This window comes from Zootermopsis nevadensis, unplaced genomic scaffold, assembly GCF_977971745.1.
Source record: "Zootermopsis nevadensis isolate Lab colony 2312 unplaced genomic scaffold, Znev_1.0 Znev_ptg000015l, whole genome shotgun sequence".
NCBI classification, from domain to species: Eukaryota; Metazoa; Arthropoda; class Insecta; order Blattodea; family Termopsidae; genus Zootermopsis; species Zootermopsis nevadensis.
The window spans coordinates 428,800-441,925 of record NW_028259147.1 but is presented as its reverse complement, the minus strand read 5'-3'; the positions used below and the strand labels follow the sequence as shown (position 1 = coordinate 441,925).

Below are 13,126 nucleotides of genomic sequence, written 5' to 3'. Positions count from 1 at the left end.
GCTGTTTCATGGGTTTTGTTAGGTGCGTTTTCTCTTGGCCGGGGTCTCGTCAAATGTATCAGGACACTCCCATTTTCCTTCCCCGGCCTTCTTTCAGTGTGTTCCGTTTTGACAGTGAATGCATTCCTTATCGTTTAGAAACATCCAGACGATAAACACCGGTTTACGTGATCTGTGCTTGGGGCCGTATTTTTCTGAAGATCGGATGATGACTGATGACCTTGCTCACAGCGAAGTAAGGAACGCTTAGAATATATTGTTTTACGTAAGCTCTCCAGAATCAACATTGCATGTCCGTAATGATACGGAGGACGGACGGACAGGGTTGACGAAAGTGAGAGTCGCCTCATGCGAACGATTTCCTGTTTGTTCGTGGCTGAACACACGGAAAAGTAAATCAGATTCTAAAGTTGACAACTTATGCGGAAAACGCAGTGATGCCTTTCTTCCTCGAGATAAATTCATTTTTTTTATTGCGGGGGGTATAAAGAACTGTGATCTAATGATTATGCAGTTCAGTGACGCCATTTCTGTATCAATTTATAGCTACATTTGAGCACTGGATAAACACAGACGTAAATGCGCAATTTTAGCCGGGAATCCTAAAGGCTGAAAGGCAGAGGTGATGTGTCTATGGGGGGGGGGGGCATCCCACCCGCCTTCAGCCCAGAGACACCGAAAGCGCTCTTTTAGAAACAACCGAAGACTCAAGAATTTGAAAACCTCGTGAAGTCACCGTGTCTGGAGTCTCAGTGCTCCCCTATTCGCCCTAGCTTTTGGTAAATTTTGAATTGCGACTACCAGAGCCTGGTCTCGTGCGTGGCAAGCCATCATCGTCCGACGTCAGTCAACATTCTTGAGTAATACGTTTTCCACCTGAGGTGAGCTGACACGGCTACGTCATCGTATGATCGCGCCGTCAGCCAATAGTAGACGCCGGGCCAGTCCGCCCAGAATGTTGCGTCAGTGCCCTCCCCCCCTCCCCACTCTCTCTCTCACGCGCCGAGATAAATAACAGGTTTTTTTTAGGGAGGTGACGTGGCTCTTGGTGGATTTTTTGTGACGAATTGTTGTTACACTCGGAAAATAAAAAAATGAGATTGGGGCAAGTACGCGAGACCTGACATTGAGCAGAGTAGATGCATTTTCTTGTTTTTGTATTAATCTTTTGTTTGTGTCTGTAGACATTTTATTCTTGATCAGGATCGAGAATTACCGACTGTCCCATCTTGCTTCCATCGTCAGGAGCGCAGTTTCTCTGTCCGTCTTTACTCCGGACGCCAGAATCCGTCTCGTCTCGTGATGCGCCGATTTTAGCCTTTCGGCGTTCGTTTACTTAAATTGTCTGACGTCACTGGGGCACATGGCGACTGGTTACACATCAGAGGCCGTCCTTTGGCTCATCTGCCGACCGATGCCGCGCTCTCTTTGTCTGTTCAAGTTGCCGCGCAATGTTTGCGGACACTCTTTCTGGCGTGTCCATGCCCGTTCAAACATTTGAACAGCGGAATGCCGGGAAGTAAAGAATAGATTTTTTGTTCCATAACTTCGTTCGTTGTTTCTGAGAAAAACGGTAAACAAATGGTGTCCAGGTGGTTCTTTGCCCTTTGGGTGAACTGCGTTGATGTCTTGGTGCTAGACGACCTCTTCTGGAGCGTCTTCTGAGCATTGACGGTGCTCCAACCGAAAACTCTTTCGCACTCGCGTGTTGTCGAAACACCCATTTTCGGGATCGCCTATGAGCTGCAAAGAGCCTTGGCAGGTTTTAGGTACAGTTTTGACTATGAACCAGGCTCAGTACTGACGAGATAAATCGTTTGAAAGTGTGAGAGTGCTTAAATATTTTGAAACGAACCTTAGAACACACATGACGTCCCCCTCTACCAAGTGCGAACAGCCTCTTCGGAGGGTGGATGAGCGGGTGGAGGTTCATGCCCTTGGGGGTGAGAAATCCACCCTAAAGGCGGATGGGTCAACGGCATAGGATGCGGAAGGCAAGGGGAATCCACCGCATTAAAGATCTTCGGGATTTCCCAAGTATCAGCAGCTCAAGCTCCAATCAATCCTAGGATTGATTACAAAAGAATGAGAAGAGATTAAACTTGCAGCCTAAATAGTTCCAGTGTCCAAGGGCCAACTTCGTGTTATCTCCTGTTTGTGTACGTACGAGACTTCGTACCTTGCTCGAGGAGAATGCGTGGGCGTGAGAAAGAGTAACTTGGAAGACATCGACGTGGATGGAAATCACCCATGAAGACATCGTGTGTGGAGTGGATTAAGCTGCCTCAGATTCCTTGACGCACGGAATTTGTTGACCGATTGATCGACTTCCCAACTGAAGAAGTTGGGCGGCATTGGGCCTGATGTACGTACGCCCTAGTTCGTGTGGCGAGTGACAGGCGACGTCAAAAAGCTGCGACGAGGACGTCCCCCGAAGGTTCTGCTGAGTGGATATGTGAGGTTTTCTACACTACGTAGATTGACACTTCAACCGTGAAAATGGTGGCAGCATGTTCCTTCGAAACGTTGATATTAATCTGAGGGACCATGCAGTGTAACCAGCGAGTTTTTAGAATCCAAATGAAGGGTCAGAGTTTTCCCACCTCCTCGGGTCCTCCAAGTGTACCTTTTTTTACCCCAAGAGTTTCACCATCAAAATTATGTGTCATTCCTTGTCTCCCCGTCGTGGCCTGCGAGGTTTCAATACCCCCAATACCTTGTCCGGGGCATTTTGATTTCAGACGCCTGTCATTTATAAGCCGACCTCAGCAGGAGACCGCGTTTCGTACTCGTCCAAAACAAACGGAGGCGTTATCATTGCCGTGTTGTGTTTCCGTCCGTCCGTCCGTCCGTCGTGGAGAAGTGCAGACAGAGCGAAACGCCATTGCACTCGGGTTGTAAAACTCCGGACGGAATTCCGTGCAGTCAGCAGACTGACTCACGCTGGATTGTAAATACCGGAACAGAAAAACAGCTCCATGTCCCATCTCGTCTTTTGGATAATTGCGGGTGGTTTAATCTACGCAGACTTCGTGCTTACGCAAAGACCACCTGCTTCAAACGGCGTCCCATAAGTACCACGACGAGGTGTTTACAGCTGATGCTTCGGAATGTCTCGTCTCCCCTGAACGGGAGGGAACAGGGCGGGGAAAATACTTCACCGAATATGTCAGGGCGAGAAAATAAAGGGGAGTTCCATAAAATACGCGGATTTTATTTACCGGCTGAGCTTGAGAAGAACTTTGGCTCATTGGAGTGTGAGAGTCGATATTCTCGTGATCTCTGATGACACAGAAAGGCGCAGTGAATTCGAGCTTCAAGGTTATTCTGGCCTTCAGCTGTGGGACTTCACGTGATGCGTTTGTCCTCAGTCACTCTCCATCAGACCGAAAATATTCTGTGTTGTGAAATTTACTATTTTTATTTGACGTGAGAGCTTCAGGAGACATTTCATATCCGCAACGCGAACGATTTCGTGACGCAAATTGTGACTTGCCTTCGTGAAGACGGAATGCAATAATCTGTTTCGCCCAGGGCTGTTTTACTTTCCGATTATTCGTCGACGGTGTGCGACCTCAGGATGCTGAGATCTTGCGGGGTGTTTCGGACCGGAAGCTGCCATCGTCGTTAAGTGTGGAGTGCGTCCTGCGTCTTCGTCTGTTTCAAACAAAACGTGACTGAGGCTTTCGCCCTGAAGTGTGACCTTCTCACCGACGAGACATCCTCTTTCAGCTGGAATTTGAGTTGGAGTTTATGATTTCCATGAAAAGAATTACACGAAACAGTCCTTGGCGTAGTGTTTTGGGTGGAACGTACTCGCAAGAGCCCGCCACTGTCTGTCTTGAGCCACCCACTTCATTTTCCTTAAGGGCTTTCTTAAAAGGGTGTCTGTCTACGGCAGTCGTGTGCTCCCTTCCCCTCGTCTTCTAAACATAGAACTGTCTCTTCCTGTCACGTTACATTTTTTGCTACAATTTGGAGTCTGTGTTCCTCGTTTCTTCAGCCGACAGCTCAAATGTCGATTTGTATCCGATGGAGAACCTTTTTACGGCTCTAACAAGAAAGAACGAGTGCAGGCGGAATTTCCACGTTTGAATGTTCTACAACTCACTTTTTAAGTAAACCACTTGTACTGTTGATGCGTATGGTCGGTTAAATGAGGGTTGGCTTTTAATCTCGGCTGCTCACAGAATGGATGCAGAACAGCGAATTGAGGGCGATAATTTGTTCCCAGAGGAAGACATGCGACGGACGGATCACGAAATGGGTTGATGAAGCCACGGTTCGTGTATCACCATCAAGTCATCGAAAATATTTTTCTGTACGACGACTCGACCGAACCAAACAAATCTTTTTGTACAGGCACTTAAACGAGTTTACTTCAGATAAGTAGAGCCATTCCGTTTTGTCACATTTTTTTTAAAGGAAATATTTGGCGTCAGCCGGTACTTCAGAGATCTGCAATATCAGTCACGTCTTGAAGTATCGACGCGAGATTTTTTTATCTGTAACTCGCCTTTTTTTTAAACAGATTCAAAAAATCGAAGTTCTGAAATTAAGTGTTAAGGTGGATTAAACGGTGTGACGAGATGGTTTTCGTCAGATTATAAAGGCGCTTTTAGCAACGGCAAAATAAATTTATTCTGTTGTTGCGTTCTGTAAGAAACCTTAAGATGGCGTCAATTGTGAAGGCGGGGGATTACGAAAACTTCATTACATTCAGAAATATGTCGTATTATAGGCAGGGGTGTTCTGTGCCACGCCCTCCCGTGGGACGTGTGGTCTGCTCATCGCCCTACTTCGATACCGAGTGACATAAAAAGGTTGTTGTGTGCAGTGGAGTTATTTATATACAGGAGACAGTTCCACAAATTCAGGGAATCTTTGGTTCGATTCCAGAGGAGTGCACCAACCGCGCCGCTGCAGGTTGCATCTGGCGCTTGGCTCGGCGTCTCGTCTAAAAGTGCCTCGACGTCGTTCTAAATCTGTCGGTCACGGTGTTCCGCGATTTATCAACGTCAGGACCAGGAACTCGGCGTTGCTTGCCGCGGCCGTGGGTCGTCCTCTCGTCTTCAGTTTGATCCGAAAACTCGTCCTTCTATAACGCGATTGAAATAACGCGAATAAAGACGTTCGGAGAGGCAAACGACAAACGAAGGTTTGTCCAAAATGAATCTGGAACTGGAGTAGATAATGCGTGAGTTCCTCTTGAACGTGACAAGGATACGCCACTGGAAACGCTGAGACGTTATTAATTAATGTCCGTCGCTGACGGAGTGAGGGCTGCTGCTGCTTCTGTGATGACAAATGACATACGAATTCCTCAGAATGAGGCGGATGCAACCACGTAGGACACATGACCCCAGTTGACCTCATAAGTCGGAGCTGTGAGACTCACTTGGCATCCATCTTCTCCTCGTGTGGTTGGGTGTCGTAAGAACAGATATTCTCGTATGCATTTAACCCTTTGTAGGTCAGTGGTAATTATGTATACCGCCTGTCTCACGGAGTCTGTTCGTGAGTTTGAATTGGTTAAAATAAGTTCGTGTTTTCTTTGAGGTAGGAACCTCGTGTTAATGTTTAGCTTTCGTGCGTCAGAAGGGACACAGAGTCGCACAATTCCTTCATGGACGTCGGGTGTTTGTGTAACAAATTTCGAAGGAGAAGCAGAGACGAACGCCCCAGGACACAGAATGTTTCCGTCAGGTTATCGAGAGGCGAGCTTTCGTCTTGTCCCTTAAGTTTTAAGAGGGGGAGGGAACGTAAATATACCATAAGGGCGAGCAGAAATGTTTCCGTGGTCCAGGAAGCAATCTGTTGTACAAGTAAATTCAGCTAAAACTCAATATAGGAACGTGACACAAAGCCAAAATCACCAGCAGTCGTAATGCAACAAGATTGGATCAACGCTGACGGATGCAAATGAGATTGATGCCAAAATTAATGGAATGATAAACTCCGGAAATGTTCGTTATTTTCCACTCTGCAGATCAGCGTAGACGGGCAACTGTTTTCAGAGAGGTGAAAATTTGGGTTGTCGTCGTCAGGGTTATACCCTGTCATAACGAAGAAGAAGTACGTATTCACACTGAAGATGGAGGTGATGGGTCCCCCCGCTCGAACGTAGCGCGTCCTTCAGTACAGTTTGGTAACCCCTGCACTGCGTGGTTTCATTTTGGAACAGTCCGTTCGTGCGATGAAAGAAATCGTGGCGTAGTTATGGTCGGAGGAAAATTTCTTTTGTCCTCAAAGGGTTCTGATCTGCATCCCGCGTCACAACACAGACTCTGTATCGAGCCCAGCAGTGTTGCCGCACTTTGGTTTCTGAGCAGAGTCCTTCTTGAAAAGCTGACAGTTGCTCGTTTAGTCAGAGACTTCCCCGCCTGTTGTTGAACCCGAAGAATTGTCATCGTGTGTTCAAAGAAGAGCCGTATGAATACACTATTTTAATACCCATTTTAATATTATCCTCCCATTTACACTTGGGCCTTCACGACTAACATTTCGTATGGATTTTTCATATTCAAATGCGTGCTGCATGTCTCCGTCATATCATTCAACCTGATGACGCTAATAATATTTGGTGAAGGTCCTCATAATGTAATTATCTCCAGTCTCCCCTTGTGCTCAGTCAAGTTTCAGACCCCAGGTAAGGTTTCTTGGCTTTTTGTATTTAAAGTCGCGACGGTCGGGGCTTTGATTCTCGACAGCGATTATTGCCACTGGCGTGTCCACGGTCCAGTCCGGCCCCTTACCTCCATGCCCCCCCCCCCATGAGCACTTGGATTAATCGTTTTTGGCGCGAAATTATAATTTCTTATTTCTTTACAATCGGACACCTGCTATGTTGACGCCAATGTTTTACGCACGCGCCGTGTAGCTGATCTAATTTAAATTCAACCTTGTGACGTTTTAAAGTCTCAGGTTGGCAGGCGAGAATTATCTGGCGCTTTGGGGTGTGATCGGTCGAACGTCGTGAATCAGTGACCAATTGCCTCAGAGGTCAGCTTCCTCGTCATCTGGACGTACCGACGGCATTGGCGAATGCCCTCCGCCCGGCATTTGCTGTGGAGTCGCACGTGGGAAGAACGCAATTAAGGGCAATCTTCCTGACCTACTCTCGTGACATTTTAATTACACGAGGAGCAGGAGGAGGGGTCAGAACGGACGAGACGAGAGTGAATCCGACTGACGGATCACACCGAGGTTCCTCATGGGCACGAAGTAGGGGCTGTGTCTTCCTGAAAAGTAAATTTGTGTTTCCCTGAGGGGACATGACGCATGAAAGTCTATTGTTTGAGGATGCTGTGGGCGGAGGACAACGCGCCAGGCGTGTGTCAGCTTTCCTCTCTGCGGCATTTCCCGATTTCGCACGTTGTATTGAAATAGACCACGACCGCCTCCTTTCTAATTCACAACGGACAAACTGGCATGAAAAAACACATGCAGTTGGTAGAGTGTCGTTACGTAAACTGTCGGAGCGACGTGGTTGTTATGGCGGCATATCTTGCCAGGAAGAACTGGGGAAAACCTCGGTATCGGTAGGAATAAGGGGTTCGGATTATAACCAGAATGAGGGCTGCATGCTGTCTGATAATACAAACTAACTAACTAACTAAAGAACGAAACAAACAAACTAGGACAGCCGATGATGACAACCAAAAATGAACCTTAAGGCTTCGACCGGGATGTTCTTTTGTTAAATCTTATGTGGTACCGCCTGATTCGACTTCTAATGGTTAAGTGAAGTGTTTTCTTCGCGGTACGGTCTGGATTCGTAAATATTATGAAGACGAGATTCGGCTTCAAAGGGTTAACCAGCTGATTTTCGTAATGGTAAGGTGTAGTGTTTTCTTCGCGGTACGGACTGAATTCATAAATAATATTCAGACGATCTTCGACTTCAAAGGGTTAATAACAATTTCCAGTGTCCTAGTGCTTGTTTTGTGTTCCACTTACAAGAACATTACTTGTTTCTGAAAGAGACAGTGTAGATGAAGAGATAAGACGACTTGTCACCTGTTTTTTATTCGTTCCACATGCAGCATACAACTTCATAAATACCAGATTTGTTTACATGGATCCTGACAATGACCTGAAAGATTGTCAGAGTCTTGCGTCAGCGAACTCGTGGCGCAGAGGCCTTTGGAGCAGTTCATGTGGTCAAAATATTCTCTGACTTTTATGAAACCGGAAGGTTTATTGCCGGCACACCTCATCCCGAGTCCAGTCCACACGCTCGTATCGATTAAGTTGATTACACCTTGATTGCAATGACCGTATTGTCCCAAAGTAGATTCTTCTGATGATACAGGATCATCATCTGGAAATACCACAGTCCAGATTATGAAACTAAGTGTAAAAAAAACCCTCAATTATTATTTCCCTGTTTCCAGGAATTTTGAATGATGTAAAAGCTGAGTTCGACATTGGCGATGACTTGGCTGGCCTACTGCAGACCGCATTTGTGCTGAGCTACATGATTTTTGCACCACTGTTTGGATATCTGGGTGACCGCTACAGCCGCAGGCTGATCATGGCCTCTGGAGTCTTACTGTGGAGTCTTACGACATTCCTCGGTTCCTTCATGCATGTGAGTGCTGTCATTTGGCGTGGCAGACCCGATCTATTTGCATCCAAATGCAATCCTCCCGTCTCCTCCTTTCGAAGTGGTGTGCTCTCTAAAATTCCGCCTGAATTTCTTGTTTCTTTCATACGCAGAAGAAAAATGTGATTTACTAGAAACTGGATATATCAGTTTTGGTAACTTCAAATATAAAAAACATTTTACTTCTTTTGAAAGTGCCACTGGAACTGTCAGAACTGCTGAGGGAAGCTGCAGATATTAACATCACCTCTTTCCTGGAAATTCAGTTTCTACATCCTCTCTTTTTATCCACTTAATGAATTCCTCCAGAAACTTCATGAGTGGCCAAAATGTGTTGTTTTCTAGCAGCTGGAAGTTCAGAGGCACATTAAATTATGTTCATAATGTTTATATGCAACATGCCAGGCAGCTCTGTCTTGAGAAGTTAATAATATACTCCGCAAGTCAAGAAACTGACTGTTCATTACCACGCTCACAAGATCCCACTGATGGACTGTGTCATGACCCCAGATGAATCCGGTCCACCGTGAAACAAAAGTTAAATGTGAGCATGTAAATGAATGTAGGTACTCGGATAGCACACGTGTTGCATAGTTATTCATCTCTGCTCTGTATCCACTGACAGTGTTAGCTCTAGCCTAGAACGAATCAGTAGTTAAATCCACTTCTTATACTTGTATTGAAAATGAATATTTTTTCAACAGACGTACGGGTGGTTTCTCACGTTCCGAGCCCTTGTTGGGATTGGAGAAGCCAGCTATTCCACCATAGCGCCAACCATCATCAGTGATCTCTTTGTCAAAGATATGAGATCAAAGATGCTTGCCCTCTTTTATTTTGCAATACCAGTTGGCAGGTAAGAGAAAAGATGCCCAGCGCTTCATAACAAATGTGCATGCCTTAACCTCTGCCTTCGTCGGCAAAGAGTTTCCGAATGCAAGGGCGCGTGATCTGTTTTCAGTGCCACTGTTTGTGGATGAGTGAAAACAATAAGCATTCCCGTATTCTGGCTTATTGGTAATTCAGCTTCTCCCCACATACCAATTCACCTGGTTGGTTGTGATAAACAAGAGAATGGCTGTGGTTCATTGTGTGTGTGTGTGGGGGGGAGTGTACGGTGGAAGAACGTAACTACATTAGTTTTGGGACTGTGCTCCTCAGGTGTGGAACTTCAGTACTTTATTTCTCATTTGTTCGCAGCGGTCTGGGGTATATTGTTGGGTCTGAGATGGCACACGTGACCGGTTCTTGGCAGTGGGGACTGCGTGTGACCCCCATCATCGGTGTTATTGCTGTTTTGTTGATCATCTTTGTTATGCAGGACCCCGTGAGAGGAAACAGCGAAGGATCGCACCTCAGGCCTACTACTTGGGGCAATGACCTCAGTGAACTGTGTAAAAAGTAAGACCTTCGTCAGTCTCCCTTAGATGATACAGGCTCGTGAAACTTGTTGGGCTAATTTGAATGTATTTAAACAAAATTAATTCAAAGGTCCCTGCAGGTAAACATTTGTCTGGTGTATTTCCTCTTCATAATGGTCTGAAACAAGGAGATGCTTTATCACCACTGCTTTTGAACTTTGCTTTAGAATGTCCCAAGAGGGTCTGAAATTTGGTGGTACACACAGCTTATGGTCTGTGCTGAAAATGTTAATTTAATGGCCAAAAACTAAATTAAGACAAACTCTATTAGGTCATGATTAGGAGCTTCGTCTGAAGTAAAGTCAGAGAAAAAGAAGTTCATGTCTCAACATCAGGCTACTGGAGAGAGTCTTTATATAAGGGTAGCTAATATATTCTTTGAACATGTAGCAAAGTACGCATCCTTAAATTAAGGGTAGAAGATCAAAATTGCATTTACGAATAATTTAAAAGCAGATTCTGTGGGAATGCTTGCTAACATTCAGTTCAGAATCTTTTGTCTTCCCGTCTTAATTCCGCTGTTTGTGCTTGCAGTAAGAGTTTCATGTTGTCAACGGCCGGCTTTACGTGCGTGTCGTTCGTTGCCGGAGCCCTAGCTTGGTGGGGTCCAACCTTTGTGTACCAGGGTCTCAGACTACAACAGGGGTATGAGGATGTTACACTAAATGAGTAAGTCAGAAGTAAATCTGTTTTAAGTATCTCGTTTAACTTTATTTCTTGTAAAAATAGCCCGTGTATGCATCGTGCATGTCTGCATATCCGTTTTTATCATTTGGAGCAGTCGGCCATAACAGCACAGCGTAAACTTCAGTCACCGTATTCAGCTACGTGGATTCCGTCTTCAGGGAAGTGACAGAGATCAAGTCCCATCCCAACTACAGGAAGAAGGAAGATGGTTTGTAATTGATAATAGCATGAAGGCCACTTATTCACACCCTGAAAGAACAAACGAAGGTTTCTCTCTGAGGACAAGATACGCACTTCCTCATGAAGTCCAGAGGAGTGGAACTGTGGATAAGCCCTCTTAAACCTGATGGTAAGATGTCTGAGAAATAGAGGACTGTACTGAATTTATTGATGAATTTAAAACATGTGGTAGTGGTATAAATTGAATTCATGAAGTTTTTAACCACGCAGACTGAAGACAGAATTGAGCTTTTACCACCAGAAGTGTCCGAAGCCACAGCGTGATGTTCATTCAGGTGATATCTGTATCTGGAAGCTTGTATTTGTAATCTGTTTACATTCATTTTATCTGACACTTCATATTTTCGGCTGATAACGCTCCCGGACAGGGGACTCTAGAAAAAATGCTTCTTTGTATCTTCTCTGTTCCTTGACTGGCCATTACGATTGTGAACGCTGCGTCCCTTGCCACTTCTGAGGTAACTGCCAGTGCAACGTTCACAGTTCTGTGCACTGAGTTGAGACGCAGAACTTGCTATGTCTTGCAGTCGAATGCTGAACCACTGCAAGTAATTTAAAAAAAAACACTAATTTAGTTTTTGTTACAAATACAGTGATTGAAATTAACATCAGTTAGCGTTGTGTTTCGGGTTCTGTGTATTATGGCAATACACGACTGGTTTTCATGATTATAACAGAGATATTTGTCTTGGCTCTTTGTGTCATTAATTGAATTGGAACCATGATTAAAATTTGAGTAGTGTCCATTTAGTAAAAACATTCGGGGCGGAGGGGGGGCAGATTTAGGTAATTTTCTTGCAATTGCATGGAGATATTGACCCATATGATGACAAGAGAAAATTTGCCTGTGAAACTGGTAAGTCAGTGACTGGCTATTTCCAGTAATGTAAATAATATATTTTGATGTAGTTCCTCGGTTTACTGCATGTACGTGTGACTTGGAGTATACACAAACCACACATTTTAACCCTCCCTCCCTCCCTCTTTATGCATATTTCTTGAACTAAGTAGAATACCAGTTCAACTCTAGGATTGAATATTATAAATATGTACTGAAGTCGGAGTTTGTATTTGCAGTGTGACATACAAATTTGGCATCATTACAATGGTGTCGGGACTGGTCGGTGTTCCATTGGGCTCAGTATTGGCACAGAGGTTACGGACCAGATTCCCTCGCATCGATCCACTTATTTGTGCCGTGGGTCTGCTCGTCAGTTCACCACTTCTGTTTGGTGCTTCCCTTTTTGCCAGCGTGAACTGCAATGTGTGTTATGCACTTATCTTCTTTGGCGAGGTTTTTCTCAATCTCAACTGGTCCATTGTAGCGGACATTCTTCTGGTAAGAGCGCATTAAATTTTGGTTATTTTATACGTTCCGTCCCCTTGTTACTGAAGTCAGAGTGAACGTGTTGATCACAGGACTCTGTGGTGTCCATTGCTTCTTCTTCAGGAACAAAGTTTATAGAACGGACCGTGTTTTGTGCATCTGTAGCCTGGTAGTTGTGAGCTGTATTTATAACAGGTGGCTGTCTCTTTGTCACTCTGCTAAAGCTTGCTGCTTATTTGTACCACCTTCTGATTTGTCTTTGAAAAATTGTAAGCCGCAAGACAATGGTGATTTATTAACAGGAGCTTATAACTCAGTGTTCTGAAATCTGCTACCGAATAAACTTGAACACTTTTACAACAAACTAAGTAATTCAGTTCTCATTATTTTTTAGTATGTCGTCATTCCTACAAGACGGTCGACAGCCGAGGCATTCCAGATACTTATTTCACATGCGCTTGGAGATGCTGGTAGTCCGTATCTGGTGGGAGTGGTAAGTCAGCACTGAAGACCTAACTGCATTTAGTGTATTTATTTTATTTGACGTAAAATGGTGTTTGCTTGTTTTTGAATTTGCTGCCATCATCAGGTTACATTGCACAGTGATCCACAGAGGTTTCCTGAACTCCATGATGGGTCCAGCTGATGTTCTGTGTTATATTTGAATCATTATTTTATTCTTTGATGGATGTGCACATCCTGTGTCTGTAAGTGTTACTACAGTTACACTTACTTCATTCTAGTACATTTACCACGTGTTACGTGACTCGGGTTACCTTGTGGAACTGATTTGAGGTTGTGTTCTTATTGAACTTTTCATTCATGCATCAGTCATTGTATGTG

General features: G+C 44.8%; 1 protein-coding gene across 2 annotated transcripts in view; it reads left to right on the top strand.

Annotated features, from left to right (window-relative positions):
- Positions 1 to 13,126, top strand: part of spin (lysolipid transporter protein spinster) — a 28,372-nt gene that overhangs the window by 2,301 nt on the left and 12,945 nt on the right. For both annotated transcript variants that reach the window (XM_087348987.1, XM_087348986.1), the window contains exons 2-7: positions 8,397 to 8,593; positions 9,313 to 9,464; positions 9,809 to 10,009; positions 10,564 to 10,698; positions 12,034 to 12,295; positions 12,678 to 12,776. In XM_087348987.1, the coding sequence (XP_087205113.1) occupies positions 8,397 to 8,593; positions 9,313 to 9,464; positions 9,809 to 10,009; positions 10,564 to 10,698; positions 12,034 to 12,295; positions 12,678 to 12,776 (1,046 nt within the window). The remainder of the gene's footprint in view (positions 1 to 8,396; positions 8,594 to 9,312; positions 9,465 to 9,808; positions 10,010 to 10,563; positions 10,699 to 12,033; positions 12,296 to 12,677; positions 12,777 to 13,126) is intronic.